The sequence below is a fragment of the Salvia hispanica genome, chromosome 3 (genome assembly GCF_023119035.1).
Source record: "Salvia hispanica cultivar TCC Black 2014 chromosome 3, UniMelb_Shisp_WGS_1.0, whole genome shotgun sequence".
In the NCBI taxonomy this organism is placed as follows: Eukaryota; Viridiplantae; Streptophyta; class Magnoliopsida; order Lamiales; family Lamiaceae; genus Salvia; species Salvia hispanica.
In genome coordinates, this window is record NC_062967.1 from 36183500 (window position 1) to 36201109 (window position 17610).

General features: G+C 35.8%; 4 protein-coding genes and 1 long non-coding RNA gene across 6 annotated transcripts; 3 read left to right on the forward strand and 2 right to left on the reverse strand.

Moving 5' to 3' along the window:
* Window positions 1–383: 383 nt before the first annotated feature.
* On the reverse strand, window positions 384–1559 carry LOC125216520. Its single transcript, XM_048118257.1, has 2 exons — window positions 1376–1559; window positions 384–883 (listed from the first exon to the last, which is right to left on the reverse strand). Exons 1-2 carry the CDS (start codon window positions 1494–1496, stop codon window positions 489–491), a joined length of 516 nt encoding a protein of 171 aa, XP_047974214.1. The 5' UTR covers window positions 1497–1559; the 3' UTR covers window positions 384–488.
* Window positions 1560–4642: 3083 nt separating this feature from the next.
* On the forward strand, window positions 4643–8030 carry LOC125214708 (ubiquitin-conjugating enzyme E2 2). Of its 2 annotated transcripts, XM_048115838.1 has the most exons (6): window positions 4643–4782; window positions 5206–5338; window positions 5528–5553; window positions 6704–6793; window positions 6869–6957; window positions 7681–8030. In XM_048115838.1, the coding sequence occupies exons 2-6, from the start codon at window positions 5214–5216 to the stop codon at window positions 7807–7809; spliced, it is 459 nt and encodes a 152-aa protein (XP_047971795.1). In that variant the 5' UTR covers window positions 4643–4782; window positions 5206–5213; the 3' UTR covers window positions 7810–8030. The 2 variants fall into 2 exon arrangements, with proteins under 2 accessions (XP_047971795.1, XP_047971796.1); XM_048115839.1 differs by lacking the exon at window positions 4643–4782 and having other exon boundaries at window positions 5187–5338.
* Window positions 8031–10389: 2359 nt separating this feature from the next.
* Window positions 10390–12065, forward strand: LOC125215222 (cytochrome P450 94A1-like). Its single transcript, XM_048116583.1, has one exon. It carries the CDS (start codon window positions 10440–10442, stop codon window positions 11949–11951), a length of 1512 nt encoding a protein of 503 aa, XP_047972540.1. The 5' UTR covers window positions 10390–10439; the 3' UTR covers window positions 11952–12065.
* Window positions 12066–12105: 40 nt separating this feature from the next.
* LOC125215226 lies at window positions 12106–17388 on the reverse strand. The gene is made up of 2 exons (XR_007175233.1): window positions 16683–17388; window positions 12106–12252 (listed from the first exon to the last, which is right to left on the reverse strand). It is a non-coding gene; the product is annotated as an uncharacterized LOC125215226 (long non-coding RNA).
* LOC125215224 (cytochrome P450 94A2-like) lies at window positions 12803–14749 on the forward strand. Its single transcript, XM_048116585.1, has one exon. It carries the CDS (start codon window positions 13108–13110, stop codon window positions 14611–14613), a length of 1506 nt encoding a protein of 501 aa, XP_047972542.1. The 5' UTR covers window positions 12803–13107; the 3' UTR covers window positions 14614–14749.
* Window positions 17389–17610: the final 222 nt, after the last annotated feature.

Here is a 17610-nt window from a genome sequence, read left to right on the forward strand (position 1 = left end):
ATAAACCTTTTCTTGGATTCCAAACCACTAATATCTTTTCATATTATAACAGTATACTCTCATTGATTCACTCACAAATAATTATGCATGGAATAATTCAATATACGATGTTTTGCGCAATGAGAAGACAACCGCCAAAATTAAAGCCTTCCACTTTCAAGTCATACCAGAACTGATAACAATTTAAACAAATATGTGATCTAAATTGTTATTTTCTCCAAAATTATAACTAAGCTACCTAGCGCAAGCCCACCGGGCTGATTTGGGTCTGGAGTCGGGCCGGGCTGCCCACTTTTCTCTAGACTACAAATACATATCTCAATCCACCCGATACTGCTATTTTATTTCTGCAATTAATACTAAGAAAAAGAAAAAAATACAAATTATTTTGCAATTGATCAGTTTTATAGATCGAACATTATGCACTTACATGCTTATTTAACATTATACAAACAATTGTTTAATTATTTTCTCAATCATTAACTAAGTTAACGATTAAGCCAAGCAGCATATATCGCAACTAATATTGCAATTAGAAATGCAATTTTCTTCATAGAATTTTGTGTCTCAATAACTGAGGATGGACGCGGTCGTTCATTAAGGTCATTTTTCTTGTATTTGTTCTGATCGTGATCGTCAAATTTTACCCTTTTGGAGTCGGAGCCGGAGACTTGTTGTCCTAATTTGTTGCTCTTGGGGATGGTCACACAATATATTTGTTCGTCTTCGAATATTCCCTCGGCGAGCTCGAGGTTGGCCCCATCAGGAACATCGAACGTCTCCTCGAAACTCAAGTACTTGTGTTCTGTTATATTGTGGCTCCCACGCACCACTAGATGACCGTATTTGTCCATGTGCAGAGTGATGTCGGCTGATATAAAACCTATTGATGTGAAGAATGATAATTCAAATATTAATATCTTCGTCAAACATGTGATCAATCAAAAAATTATAATTCCCAAATATTTTAGTAGTACAAATTAGGGATTTTGGGAAAATCACCAATTTTGGTCGATTTTGGTCAATCTCACAACTTAAATAATTATCCATTAATATACATTTTTCACAATTGTCACATAATCTCAAAATTTGGGATGATGTGACAAACGGAAAATAGTACTATGTAGAATAAATGTTTGGCTACATAAACTATGCTACACCTAGTCAACTACTACGTTTTGAATTTTTAAACGTGTGCGAGCAACATCAATAAATTCTAACACGTAGCACGCCACAAATTTTCACTACAAGACGAATGAAAAAAGTATCAAAGTTATGATATAATTGAGATTGACCAGAAATTAACTAAAATTTGTGATTTTTTTGATAATTTAACCTGCAAATTGAATGGATAAATGAATGAATTATATGATACCGGGAAGAGTCAAACGCAGGTAATGAAAATCCAAATCTTGATCCCATTTGTGTGGCGGTGAAATCTCTCTGAACATCAAGCTTGAATCTTTCTTTTCTAGATTTCTCACTGCCTTCTCCATTTTTGTCTGTGTTTTCACTGATATTTGTGTGTATATGTTGATATATATTGCAGATATGTTGTGTTATGTGATGCAATTTATATATAGTTGTCTGAAAAGTTGGTTGTAAGAAGAATTATCTCATAACATTAGGAGACTTTGCTTTATCTTGGTATGGAAAGGTTCTTTACTTATTCATTGGTAAGGGTGGGTTTATTTTCTTAAGTATCACCATGCAAATTCATCAAGAATTCCTTGCTTGGATCACAATGCATTTTTATATAAAAGAATTAGTAAGTTTTATCCTCTTTTTCTTGAGGGATAAGATTCATCTTAATACAATAGTTTTCTTTACCTCTACGTGGTGATTGTATTGATATATTGGATGTTCAAATATAAGATTCAAGATATGGAGTACATATGTTTGACATGCTAGATAAGACATTGAGATATAATATGAGATAAGTTAAAATAGACTTTATCTTGAATTCAATATGTCACATGAATGGAAGTTAGATGAATAATCGAGAAACACATGCAAGCTTAGCACGTTGGCAACAAGCTGAGATACATTGTCTCGTGCCAAATTTTGAGAGAAAAATAATCGAACAAGATATAAGAATAAACATGGTCTCTAATAGTAAATGATTGAATATGCCACTTGTAGTTTGGATTGGAAGTGAACTACTACTAATATTGGATCTGAAATACTCCGTAACAATTATCTAATTCAATATTTGATGGTGGTGTCCGGATTAACATTCCTCAACTTGATTTGATCGATATAAAAATCAAATCTATAAATATATAAAAGGCGAGTTTTAGGCATAATTTTGAATATTCATAAATTTTTGGCATACTTTTAAATATTTATTAATTATGAAGGAGTATTAGATAATTTCTTCTTGAACGTTATTAATATGGATGAAAGTTATGTAACCTCCGCCATCCACAATTGATAATAAAGTTTCAATTTTTAATGCAGTCAAGTAATTGAAAAGTTATGTAAAATAAATTGTGAGATGGTACTTGAAATTGCTCTCATTTTCTTTCACAAAAATATTATACACATAATTAATACAGTAAATAATTGAATGCTCAATAATTATTATGCATTTAGTGCCCAAAATTGGTGTAAAGTGTGCGTTACTTGAGGTACAATGAGGCTATCATATAAATTTTAAATTTAATAGTATTAACCTATTTGTCCGATTTGTCGATTTTAATATTAGGGAAGTTATAAGGATTATAAATTTAAATTGTTAGTGGAGAAAGTGAAAGTTTTTGAAAGAGTCTCCTATAATTCTATTTTTTGGACTATAAATATAGGAGATTTGATAGCTTATATAATCCACTCATTCGCTACCTGTTTTTTCCATTCCTCTCTATATGATGATTTTCCCTTTGTGTATTACTATTGAATTTTATTTTGAGCCATCATTTCGCTCTCTCAGCTGTTTTGTGGTTGGAGATTTTTTTTTCTCTTTAGTTTACTGATCTCTATTTCCATTAGTTTATGCATTCAATTTTTATATGTATATGTTTTTTATTTGTATTGTACATCATTTTATATTTTTATGACGATATTATTGTCCTTATTGTACTTTTTATTTGTATATTAGATACTTATTTAATATTGATAGTATTTTAGTATTGAAGTATGTATGTCGTAATGATGATATTTTTCTTTGTTGTAGAGACATAAGTATCGAAATTAACAAATATTTTCATGTTGGTTTACTTTAAAATTTCTACAATTTCATATCTAAAATTATTTAACATATTGTTACTATAGAGTACTATATTTTTTTTATTTTTAAATCTTATTTAATGATGTTTATTTTTTATTTTATTTAGTTTATTCGCAATGTCCAATTAATAGAACAAAAATATTATGTGTCGCGCATAGCGCGTGGGCTAACACTAGTTCAATAAAACTTCAAGTTGGTTTGATCATGACTCCTCTTTTTGCTCGATTCAATTTAAAGCAAGTCATACTCAAACCAAATTTCAATTGTTCTCATTCATAGATGTGCCAAACTAACTAATTCATTTAATATGTTTACACTCCTAATATAAGTCTAAGTTAACTGTCACATTTATAAGACATAGTACACAGTACAAACTCTTCAATAATAATGGCAAATAGTTTTGTCGACATAAACGATGGTATGATAAAAGTTTGATTAGTTGGAAAATAAATTATGTATATATGGAGTAATTAAGTTGTGGGGCCGTCATCAGATACTAACTATTCCCTCCAATCCTCAATAGCTGTGTCCTTTGATTCTGATACTAATTTTAAGAAATGTAAAAAGAAAAATGAGTTAAAAAAATTAGTAGAATATTGGTCTCATTTTATATAATAAAATGTGGATTCCACTATCCTCTAACACTATTTTAACTATCTTTCTCCTCATTTCTCTTACTTTACTAATTATATACTCCCTCCGTTCCAATAGATATGCAACATTTGGTTTCCGGCACATGATTTTATGCAGTGTTGTTTTGTGAGTTAATGAGGAGAGAGCAAAGTAAGAGAGAAGAAAAAGTAGAGATAAGATTGTTTCCATTTTAGGAAACGTTTCATTTTTTTTTTGGACAATCCAATAAGAAAAATGTTGCATTTCTAATGGGACAGATGGAGTATTAATTCTCGTGTCATGTCAAATATCTTTAGTTTTTTGGGACGGATGAAGTATTGTTTTTTTAATTTATCCCAATGAAAGATGATTTATTTTATAAAAGGAAAAACGTTATTCCTTGTTGTCCTCTAAAAATAAAATTATAAAAATTTTATAGACGATACGAATTTCAATACTACTACGAATTAGTAAAATATGAGAAAGATAAAAAAGAAAAATTGAGTGCAATATTATTTGCAAAGAGTTACGATGATTAATTTTGTAGGACAGACTTGAAAAAAATAAGATTATTATTCGAGGAAAGAGGAAATATTATCTTTTACGTACTTTATTCTATTCCAATTTTACACCAACAAACTATATAAAAATCAATATTATACCATAATTAATCATATTTAATTATGAAAAAATGGAAAAAAAATATCAAGATTTATTCCTATCAAAGAAGGCCCCAGCTGAGAGAGACCATTAATGGTGATTGCCAGTGAGAAGGTGGGGGCCACCTCTTTGAGCCATTATATACACATCAGTATACGTATAAAATACAAAATACGTACATATTTACACGCCATATGTACAAATATAGAGATTCGATTTTTCCTCTTTCCCTTCCCTTTCTTCACTCCAGCTCCATCCCTGCTCGCCATCAAGACCTCACTCGGGTATTATGTTCATACAACTCTCCCCTCTCTGAATTTGATGAATCAATCGTTAATTAGATCTTTTTTGTTGCGAAATTTTGATTTTGATGGGGTGAATTTAATTGAGCTGTTGGATCCTCATATTTGGGGCTGATTAACCCTAATCTCTATGATTTTCAAAAATTCGATTGATTACTGCCTTTTTTGTGCCCTAATTGTTCTAATCTACAAAATTGCCTTTGTTAGATGTTAATTTCACTTGTCTTTGGCTTCGATTGTGATGAATTGATGTGATTGTGAGCTGAATTCATGCTTGTGATCGAGTCAATTTTGGATTGTGGATGGATACTGTCTAAAAAGGATTTGCTTTTGAGGCTGTGTTACTTGCTGAATCGGATTGATTGTTCGTTGGGATATAGTAGATAAGCCGCGGTGCTTCTGCAGGGAATAATATGTCGACTCCGTCTCGAAAGAGACTGATGAGGGACTTCAAGAGGTTGCAGCACGACCCGCCTGCTGGCATCAGTGGGGCGCCGCAGGACAACAACATTATGCTGTGGAATGCTGTTATATTCGGGTTAGTTCGTTGATTAGTGCGCTTTAGTCTAGCAGGAAGTTCATTCCTAAAGAATTATGTCGCTTTATTGTTGCTTTGAAACTTATTTCTCTGCGATTGAGCAGGTGATTGTATTTGTTTGCCTATGTAGCTCGTATGAGTGTGGTCGGATATGCTAATTCGTGGTTTCTTTTGTTGTTTGGATTGCAGTCCTGATGATACGCCGTGGGATGGAGGTCAGTGATATACCGAAACCTACCCTTCTATCTTTCCTTACGTGATTCACTTGCATATTTGATACTATCCATCCCATTTTAAGTGACTTGTTACTTTTGGCATGTAGATTAGAAAGTTGTATTTTGTGTTTGTGTTTAAAGTAATGCGGTCCTACAAGCTTTGAGCCACTTTTTGTGCTTAAAGAAGGTTGTTTTTTATGGAATGAGCCACTAATAGCGGGGTGCCCCAAAAAGGATTGCGAGCCACTTAAATGGGATATATAAAAGATGCTTCCGATATTAAGATGATTAAATACCTTAGATTTTAAGAAAAAAGGTTGTCTTTATAAATCTCATTATGATGATCATTTGGCCTCTAGTGGAAATGAATGATATATGAACCAATTTATGATAGCGGTGAGTCAATATTTTTAGGTTGTCTGATTATCAAAACATTCGCCTTGCAAAATTGTACACTTATTTATTTATGATCTAGTATTCATGCAATATGTAGATGGCGACAAATGGTAAAGTGGTCCACTGTGTGGGCTTTTGTAGATCAAGCTAGATAACCCTATTGTAGAAAATTACTCTCTGTCATCACTGTTATAATGCATATTTTCATATCATCCAATAATTACAAAAGGAAGATGACCTCTTCCTTGGGTGGCACGGGATTTTATGCAAATTAATTTTGTGTGTTGAGTGAAGAAAATAAGATAAGAGAGGGGGATAAAATAAAGATAAAAGTGTTTCTATTTTTAGTAATGAGTCATCTTGGTTGGGACAAACTAAAAAGGAAAGTAGGCCATCTTCGGTGGGACGGAGGGAGTACATAAATTGTGACACTCAAGACACGTTTTTGAAGTATTTTAACTCTAATTTATTTTGTTAAATACTTCCATACATCTCATTAACATGGAATTTATATAAATTAACTTTGAAATATATCATTATAATCATATGTAGTTTAAATTTAATTTAGAAATTTACAAGGAAAATTAAATATTGTTATGATATTCAGAATCTCAGAATATAAGGGCATCCATAAAGCTTTTTAATGTAATGATACTTAAGATTGCGTGCTTTAATATGTTTTTTCTTTCATCCTACTTGTTATTCATGATATTTGTGCGGCTTAAATGCCTTGGCCATGCTTTAAATTCGACAGGTACGTTCAAGTTGACCCTTCAGTTCACAGAAGACTATCCAAACAAGCCACCAACAGTTCGATTTGTTTCAAGAATGTTCCACCCAAATAGTAAGCCACTCTACGAGGGTTCAATAATGTCATATATTAGTTTATCCCATACTTAAATTTATTAATTTCATTCAGTTTATGCGGATGGGAGTATATGTTTGGACATTCTTCAAAATCAGTGGAGTCCTATTTATGATGTTGCAGCTATACTGACTTCAATCCAGGTAATACTCTGCTCTTTGTTGCGTTGGACATGTTATAATGTTAGCTAAAATGTCTAAGTTGGAGAACTGATAGATAGAATGGTATCCCGTTGCTTATAATCTTGATAAAACGAACAATTTGATACTTCTTTATATACTCGGGAAAGCAGTGATAGTATCAGTTATAAGAAATTTCCCTTCTCATATTTGATAGGCGTTGATTTGGCTTCTTAATATCATCACACATTGCTTCAATTTTTGTTTCGCGTATTGTTTTTGTAAGCATAGCTCTCTCTCTGTCTCTCTCTATATCTTTCTCTCTCTCTCACACACACACATGCAATCATGGTTCATGCTGAATATCTGTTTTTCCTAATTTTTCTTGACAATCTGCTGCATCTACATACGATTAATTAGCCTCATAGCTAGTAGTTTCGTTATGTTCATCTAATCCTTACAACTAAAGAAAACCGTCCGTATAAAAAGATTGGGTGAATCCTCATTATTAGACACGTAATTAGGCTGCTACGTTCGACTCTCTATAACCCTCTGCGGCTTGGGATTGTTTAATGTTGTAGGAATAGCAATACTGCAAGAAACAACAAAGTAAGGCTTTTGGAGATTTTTTGCTGCAATTTGGCCTTATTTTCGTTTTCTATACGCATGAAATACTTGTGATATTCATGAACAATGATATGTTGTTTATCAATGGAAAAAGTTGACATCCCGTTTTGAACTTTGCAGTCATTGCTGTGTGATCCGAATCCAAATTCCCCTGCAAATTCTGAAGCTGCTCGGATGTTCAGCGAGAATAAGAGAGAATACAACCGCAGAGTGAGGGAGATCGTCGAGCAGAGCTGGACGGCCGACTAAGCCTTCCCAAATGGTCGGTGAGTGGGTCGAGGCGTATGTATTGGTGTTTCTCTCTTTGAGTTGGATTAAAGCTATTTAGCTTATAAATCATGCCAAGACTGCTGCATTATATCCATGTAAATTTTCGAATTTCAATGGCCACTGCGTGACTGGAAAATTGTAATGAATGTATTACTTGGAACATCAATCTTATTTTGCAATGTTATTTGAATTACTGCCTATCATTTTGCTTCATGTAAAATTTTATGTCCCGACTTTAGTGATGCATTTCAGTTTGGCACGAGAATTAAGAAAGTTGTGTTTGTTGAGTTAAATAGAGAGTAAGAGTTATTATTTGTAAAAAACATGTGTCGTTTAACTTGGGACGTTCGAATAATAAATACGAGCCACTCACCTTTAGACGAAAGAAGTATTGTTTCATCTATGAAAAATAGTCTGCGTTTGGGTAATATACTCCCTTCGTTCTACAAAAGTATGAACTCTTTTCTTTTTAATCTCTCCTGTAAAAGAGCATACACTTTTTAATTTTGAAATTGTTTTTTCCACTAATAATATTTTAATTATTTTTTCTTTTTATTTCTTTTTTATTTTTGTTCATTAAAATGTGTCAAATTAAAAGTGTATAATTTTATGGGACTGAGAGAGTAAAATGAAATTTGATTTGGCCCGCCTAACATTATTGAAAGGTAAATTTACTTTATTTCAATTTCCCAGTTGTCAAACATCACATACCTCATTGCCTACGTAACCTTCAACTTCTAAAACAAGAAAACATGCACAAATCCATATAACTTCTATTGGAAAATATAAAGTTTGCTTTTTAAAGTTAACATCTTTTCTCGAAACATGGAAGTTCATCTTCTCAAAATGCTAAAATCAATTCAATTACAATGCAATGTTAATCGGACAAATTCATTGGGTCAGCCTGTGAGAGTTATCTACTGTTCTCGGGAACTGAGACTTAATTGAGTTAAAAAATAAATTTAAAATAGCAAGGAAAATGCTAATTATAAAGATATTTATAGTACAAAATATTATTATAATGACTGTTTGTTAAGGTGAAAATGATTAACAATTAATGAATAAATATACTATTCTCTCCGTCCCTAATAATTCGTCACCATTTGACTTGGCACATAGTTTTAAGAAATGTAATAGAAAGTGGGTTGAAAAAGTTAATGGTATATGAGTCCTACTTTTATATATTGATTTTATAATAAAATGTGAGTTTGAATAAATTAGTGAAATATAGGGTTCACTGTCAAAAATGATAAAAATAAAAAGTAACAAAATTTTAGGGACGAACAATGAAGGAAATAGGTAACAAATTTTCAGGGATGAGAGGAAGCAAGAATCAAGATGTGTATTTCATTTAGTCGTTATGAAGATATCAATTAATGTTTCTATAAAGATTAGTCAATGATGAATAATTTTTATGTAAAATAAGGTTAGTGACTACTTCACGAAAGGGCCCTAAACAACTGCATATATCACTTTTCTTTTCTGTTTCGTCAACGTTCTCCAAACCTTTGTCATTAAGAGAAGAGAAAGAGAATTCTCCTTTCTATATATGCAAATAAATTTGAGATGATAAGTCCCGTTTACAAATCTACTACACCAAATTAATAAATTGCCACATCTACAAAAACAAAAATGCTTACATCAAACTCAACCATGTAATAACCAATCAGAAAAATAAATAGTCACGGCTGAATCAGAATCACAAATACCAAACCTTTTATCTCACTTTTCTAATATAAAGTCAGCAGACACGCCGAAAAAGTAATTTTATAATAAGCAGTAATATCCACAAAATCACAAAGTACTTAAAAAAAAATCCAAAAATTTATATCCAAATCTTGGGGACTGATTTCTTGTATTTATGCTACTATATTTACCTAATTATCCTATTTTCGAAAATAAATTAAGTAAAGAAACTTTTTCCTCCAATCTTTTACACTAAAAATTGAAACTTATTTTAATGTAAATATCACGTCACACAATGATTAAACTCGAACTATTTAAACTTAAAAATAATACTCCCTCCATCCCCGATTAAGAGTCACACTTTTCTATTTCGATCCGTCCCCGATTAAGAGTCACACTTCCTACTTACTATATTTAGACATCAAAAATATCTTTATTTTTGGCAAAATTTACATAAAATGCCATTACCTAATTCCATTTATTACACAAAATGTCATTATCTAACAAATTTATTATACAAAAAGTCAAAGAGGTCTCACATTCCACTACCTAACTCCATTTATTACATTTTCAAACACTTCCTTAAAATTCGTGTCCAGTCAAAGCATGACTCTTAATCGAGGACGGAGGGAAGGGAGTAATAGTGTAAAAGGGTAAATCACAGTTTGATCTCAGTTTGCGCTCCTCAAAGAAGCGGCCCGTACCCTAACGTTTTCCCCAATAGCAGACTCGGTGTGTTTTCCATAGCAAAATAATAGCAATGCAATGATATAAAATAGACTTCAACACCTTTGACAAGAAATCTTGATTTTTGTGCCAACCACACGTTTTAATCCTTCGAGTTCACACATGGCAAAATCCCTTCATAAATATTCCATTCAATTTGAAATCAGTTCCAATTCATATCAAGTCTCTCATAAAAAATGGACTTCACCATCTCAACCACACTCATCTTCTTGATACTAATCCCCCTGTCTCTCTTCATCTTCACCAGATCCAAGACCACATCCAAAAACAACTCACCAAAGCCCCCAAAATCATATCCAATCGTCGGTTCATTCTTCACTATAGTGAAGAACAAAGATAGATTCGTGCAATGGTCATCAGAGATAGTCACAAACTCCCCCAACTTAACCTTCCCCATCCACCGCAGCCTCGGCCGTTGGATCATCTTCACGGCCAACCCGGCCAACGTGCAGCATCTTCTCAAGGACAACTTCCACAACTACGAGAAGGGGGACTTCTTCAAGGTCACCCTGAGAGACTTTCTCGGCGATGGCATATTCAACTCCGATGGCCAGACATGGAAGTTTCAGAGGCAGGTTGCAAGTCATGAGTTCAACACGAAGTCCCTGCGCAAGTTCGTCGCGAACGTGGTGGACTCAGAGCTCTCCGAGCGCCTCATCCCCATCTTGAGAAAGGCGGCGGCAGAGAAAATGGTTATTGATTTCCAGGACATTCTGCAGAGGTTTGCTTTCGACAACGTTTGCAAGATCGCGTTCGGTTATGATCCCAGTTACCTGTCGCCGTCTCTGCCTAAAGAGAAGTTCGCAGTCGCTTTTGAAGCGGCCGTGAAGCTATCAAGTGAGCGGTTCAGCACGTTCATCCCATTGATGTGGCAAATCAAGAAGGGGATGAATATCGGATCGGAGAAGCAGCTCAAGAAGGCTATAGGCGAAGTACGAAACTTCGCTAAGGAATTAATCCGGGAGAAGAAGAGAGAGCTCGAGCACAAGTCGTCTCTGGAGTCAGTCGATCTCCTTTCGAGATTCTTGAGCTCAGGCCATTCAGATGAAGACTTCATCACCGATATTGTGATAAGCTTCATTCTAGCAGGGCGAGACACGACTTCCGCAGCTCTCACGTGGTTTTTCTGGCTGCTTTCGGATCATAAAGAAGTGGAGGATGAGATTCTGACAGAGATCAATGGAGCAGCATCAGAAGGCGCATCGGCTTATGATGAGGTGAAGGACATGGTGTACACTCACGCTTCGATTTGCGAAAGCATGAGGCTTTATCCTCCGGTTCCTACGGATAGTAAAGAAGCTATGGGTGATGATGTTTTGCCTGATGGAACTGTTGTGAAGAAGGGCATGAGAGTGGCGTATCATCCGTATGCTATGGGGAGAGTTGAGAAGGTGTGGGGGAAAGACTGGGCGGATTTCCGCCCGACGCGGTGGCTGGAGAGGGCGGAAGGTGGTGGTGAAAAGTGGAGTTTCGTAAACAGGGATAACTATACATACCCAGTGTTTCAGGCTGGGCCGAGGATTTGCCTTGGGAAAGAGATGGCTTTCTTGCAGATGAAGAGGGTGATTGCTGGTGTGTTGCAGCAGTTTAGGGTGGTGGCGGCGGCGGAAACGGAGCCGGAATTCGTGACAGACCTTACAGCTAAGATGAAGGGTGGTTTTCCAGTGAGGATTGAAGAGAGGAACTAGTCTTGGTTATCCTAGATTCCTAGTTAGTTAATATTTTGTGTTTCCTTTGATATGGACCTTTGTAATTTACTACTAGTTCCTAAGGTTGAGACTTAAAACAGTGGCTTTCTTTAATATTTCAAATAAAATTATGATAAAGACCTAACTGTAGAAAAATAGCAATCACAGTCATTTACATATACCAGAAAACAAGATTTTGGAGAAACAAAGATGCAGTGATCAAATAAGATGAAAATCATGTAACATTCTTACCTTATATTGTCGAAAGAGCTGCTGCTTATGATGGTAGAGCAGAGACGACCTGCGAAGGCAGTGGAGAGCACAATGCATAAGTATCATAATAAGATTTTTATTCATACAAAACAGAAGTTCATTGTCAAACTACGCACGAATGAAAAGGTCCAACCAAAGGTGATGGCAAAGTAGGAAATTGTGAAAAGGACCAAAACTTAACATGCTTATCAGATTAAACTTAAAGTAAACTATACATATTATTTAAAACAAATTAATGGCACCTGGACTTTCTTAGTTCCATTGAGACCTGCCAACAGACTTAGATACCTATTGTTATGGATAATGACCATACACTCATCCTATTTCTAGAACTTCCATGCTTATGATCACTTTCCTATCTATTAAACACAAATAAGACAACGTATGGATCAAAGAGTTTCAGATTCAAAAGTTTAGTCAATGGTGAATAATTTTCATGTAAAATAAGGTTTGAGAAATTTTCAGGAAATGGGGAAGTGGCCCAACGCACTGATCATACTTTTCTGTTTTGTCATCGAGTATGAAAGTTCTTAAACTATGTCATAATTCTCCTTTTTTATTATACAAATAAGATTTGAGAAGTCTCGTTCACAAATCAGCTGAACCAAATTAATAAAACTCAACCATGAAAAAAACAATTAGAAAAAAAAAAACATTAATCTGATCACAGCTGCATCACCCCTAACAAACTCTCATCTCACTTGACTAATTTAATGTCAGACAAACCAAAAGTATTTCTATATTACGCACTGATATCTGTAGAATCACACACATCCAAACCCAAAGATTCATACGATCATATGATTTTTCTCCTTTCGAGTTCACACACAACACAATCCCTGCATAAATACCCAATATAGATCGATTCAAATTTCTCAAAAAAATGGACTTCACCTTTTTAACCACTCTCATCTTCTGCATACTTGTCCCACTATCTCTCTTCATCTTCATCAAATCCAAGACCACATCCAGAACCTCAACTAAGCTACCAAAATCATACCCTATCTTTGGTTCGTTCTTTGCAATTGTGAAGAACAGAGATAGGTTCGTGCAGTGGTCATCAGAGATAGTGAAATCCACACCCAACTTAACCTTTCCCCTCCACCGCGGCCACGGCCATTGGATCATCTACACGGCCAACCCTGCCAACGTGCAGCATCTTCTCAAGGATAACTTCCACAACTACGAGAAGGGGAACTTTTTCAAAGTGAACTTGAGAGATTTTCTCGGTGATGGAATATTCAACTCCGATGGCCAGACATGGAAGTTCCAGAGGCAGGTTGCCAGCCATGAGTTCAACACCAAATCCCTACGCAAGTTCGTCGTCAACGTGGTGGACTCTGAGCTCTCCGAACGCCTCATTCCCATCTTGAGAAAGGCGGCGGTGGAGAAAACTGTCATTGACTTCCAGGACATTTTGCAGAGATTTGCTTTTGACAATATTTGCAAGATTGCGTTCGGTTATGATCCCGGATACTTGTCGGCAAATCTACCCAAGGAGAAGTTCGCGGTTGCTTTTGAAACGGCTGTGAAGCTCTCCACTGAGAGGTTCATCTCGTTCACCCCTTTGATCTGGAAAATCAAGAAGGCCATTAACTTCGGATCAGAGAAGCAGCTTAAGATAGCTATAGGCGAAATACGCAACTTTGCTACGAAAATAATCCGGGAGAAAAAGCAAGAACTTGAGCATAAATCCTCTCTAGAATCAGTTGATCTCCTTTCAAGATTCTTGAGCTCAGGACATTCCGATGAAGACTTCATCACTGATATAGTGATAAGTTTCATTCTAGCAGGCCGAGACACGACTTCCGCAGCACTGACATGGTTTTTCTGGCTGCTTTCAAATCATGGAGAAGTGGAGAAAGAGATTCTGAGAGAGATCAATGGACCATCAGAAGCTTCAACAGTTTATGATGAGGTGAAGGACATGGTATACACTCACACTTCAATTTGCGAAAGCATGAGGCTTTATCCTCCGGTTCCTACAGATAGTAAAGAAGCTATAGGTGATGATGTTTTGCCTGATGGAACAGTTGTAAAGAAGGGCATGAGAGTGCTCTATCATCCATATGCTATGGGGAGAGTTGAGAAAGTGTGGGGTAATGATTGGGCAGAGTTCCGCCCGACACGGTGGTTGGAGAGGGCAGCAGGTGGTGATGGAAAATGGAGTTTTGTAAACAGGGATAGCTTTACATACCCGGTTTTCCAGGCTGGACCGAGAATTTGCCTTGGGAAAGAGATGGCTTTCTTGCAGATGAAGAGGGTGATTGCTGGTGTGTTGCAGCAGTTTAGGGTGGTGGCAGCAGCAGAAACAGAGCCAGTATACGTTGCAGAGATGACAGCTAAAATGAAGGGTGGTTTTCCAGTGAGGATTGAAGAGAGGAACTAGTCTTGATTTGCCATGACTAGGATGCTTATCTTAGTTACTTCATATTTTGTGTTTCCATTGTTTCGGACTGTATTTTACTAGTTACGAATGTTACAAGTTTTCAGGCATGAGTTTGATATCTAGTACAGACTGTACAGTGGCTTTCTATAATATTTCAACTGGAGTATAAGATTTGGAGAAACAAAAGGGAACAATAGATGCAGTGATGGATGAGATGAAAATCAAGTAACATGCTTATCTCACATTATCTTTAGAGCTGCTGCTTCTAATGGAAGAGCAGATACAACCTACTAAGGAAATGGAGGGGCCAATGCATAAGTATCATAATGAAATTATTATTCATCCAAAACAGAAGTTCATTGTCAAACTAAGCACGAAAGATAAGGACTAACCGAAGGCAAGGGTAAGTAAAAAAATTGTGAGAAAAGCCAAAATCAAACAGGCATCTTCAGTTAGACTTAAAGCAAATCAAATCTATTAGTGTTTTAAAACAAAATTATGGCACCTGCAGTTTCTAATGTTCCAAGTTTATGAAAATTGGAAACTCTGATAGCTCCATTGAACAGTCCCTACATAACCAGCTTCCAAGAAAGTTTAAGATTTAAAACAAGACTGAGACATGTTTCTAGAACTTCTTTACTCAATGATTAGATTGTTACAGTTAAAGTCGAACAGCCAGGCCAATACAGCAGTTTTGCTTTTCTATTTGTATTTGGGCTGACCAAGCACAAACAACTCAAGGCCTTCCATGGTAATTGATTCTTCCCTGATTTAAGGCAGCTACTTCTATGCCAAAAATGATCAATAAGTCTCACAAATCTTTGGTTCAGTAGATGCACTGCTTCCTACGAACAAGCACATGGAAGACGTAAAGATTATGACCACTTTTTTATCTAGTAACACCAATAAGAAAACATATGCATGTTTAGACTGCATTTTTAAAGATGTTTAAAGGGATGCGACACATCAAATTTTCAAAGCTCCACGGAGAGGCCATTTTCATCTCCTTCTCTTATGCTTATGATTACATTAGACTAGATATGTTATTGCTTATCAATAAATGTCATTTTCTACTGAGCAAACAAGTAACTTGAAACAGGAAGCAAGTCCAAAAACACTCGATGCAAACACTTGAGGAGATGATATCTTTTCCACACTGCGAATCTAGGATAAACAACTTTCCTGGAAAAATTCCTACCTAAATTCACAATTATTATGAGATTCAGTTCAAACGCCTGAATCTGAACACCAACGCAAAGCAATCCCCCAAAAACCCTAACATTTGTAGTAATCAAAACATGAGATTGTGATTGAGCAATGAAAAACAGTGGATGAGCTCTAAAACTGAAACAATTTAAGCCGGATTTCGAAGCATAAACCAATCAATTAGAGAAACAGAAAGAACTACCTCATGACAAATGAATAGCTCGATCAACACAAGAAGCTGAATAATTCCGATAACTCGATAAGCAAGCAATTAATCAAGTTAAAGCAGCATAGAAAATCACAATCGCAAACATTATACAGAAGCTTTTCGAGAACTTTACCGAACAATGAGAATCGGTATTTAGCGGCAAACAGAGAAGAACCATTAATTGGCGGGAAAGGGAGCACAGAAATAAACTCAATTTATAAAAGAGAAAAGATAGTAGTAATATTTGCGATAGCAAGGACAATGCTAATTATTAAGATATTTATAGTTTATTACTCCATCCGTCCCGCTTAAGATGACACGTTTTCCTTTTTAGTTTGTCCCAACCAAGATGACACATTTCCTTATTTGGAAACTTTATCTCTCCAATTAATTCACTCAACCACTTTTTCTCACCCCTATTAAAATATTCACCTTTCTTTCTCTCTCTATTTTAATACTTCCACCCACCTTTTCTCTCTCCAATTAAACACATTAACCAATTACTCCTAAAACCCCGTGCCGATAAGGAATGTGTCATCTTAGCCGGGACCGGAAGGGATCAGCTAAGACATTTCATAAGACATTTGGTGCTACACCAATAATAAATTTACATGTGTATACTCTTTGAAAAAATGAAAAATAAATTAAATCCTACCTGGCATCTCTTCTTCCTCTCACTCAGAATTCAACATTCATTTCATCTTCCCCTGCAACTCCCTATGCATCTTCCTTACAAAGTCTTTCCCAATTGAACTTCACAAACTCATATTTGCTGTAGAAATTCTTCGAAAAGTCGAAGCTTTTATCCAAACCCGCCCCCCCTTCCACCTCCTTCCCCTCCGGTATCGCCGCCTCATTCGGCTTCACGGAGCCGTGCCGCCGCACCAACACGGCTTTGATGTGCTTTGCCGGAGACGGCGGCGGAAACGGCCTCTTGAAAAACCTCCTCGGCGTGCCGCTCCCTGGCGCCGGAGATCTCGCTGGAGACTTCTTGGAGAAGAGGTAATGAGCCAGGCTCGGGCTGTAGAAGGGGAAAAACGGAGACCTTTTTCCTGCTTTGACTTTTTCCTCGCTCTTGTTCTTCTCGAAGCTTCCAGAAGTTCTCCCATTCTCGAGCTTGTTCTTCGCCGGAGCTTGGTGCTAATCGTTATTATGATTTGGGGCATAATTATCGCCAATTTCACCTGATGAATGGCTATTGAGCTCTCTTGAGAGGGTTTGGGTCTAGAAGTGCAAACTCCCATTTCCGTTTATACATACAAAATCTCAACTTTTTTTTCTCTCTCTTTTTATTTGTCCGCAGAGAGAGGCAGAGGTGGTGCTTTAGCTTTCTACCGGCGGCAATATGATGTTCAAAAGGTGGAGAGTTGTGGGGAAGATGAAATGAATGTTGAATTCTAAGTGAGAGGAAGAAGAGATGCCATATAGGATTTAATTTATTTTTCATTTTTTCAAAGAGTATACACATGTAAATTTATTATTGGTGTAGCACTAAATGTCTTATGAAATGCCTTAGCTGATCCCTTCCGAGCCGGGACGGAGGGAGTAGTACAAGATATTAAAATGACTGTTTTTTAAGGTGA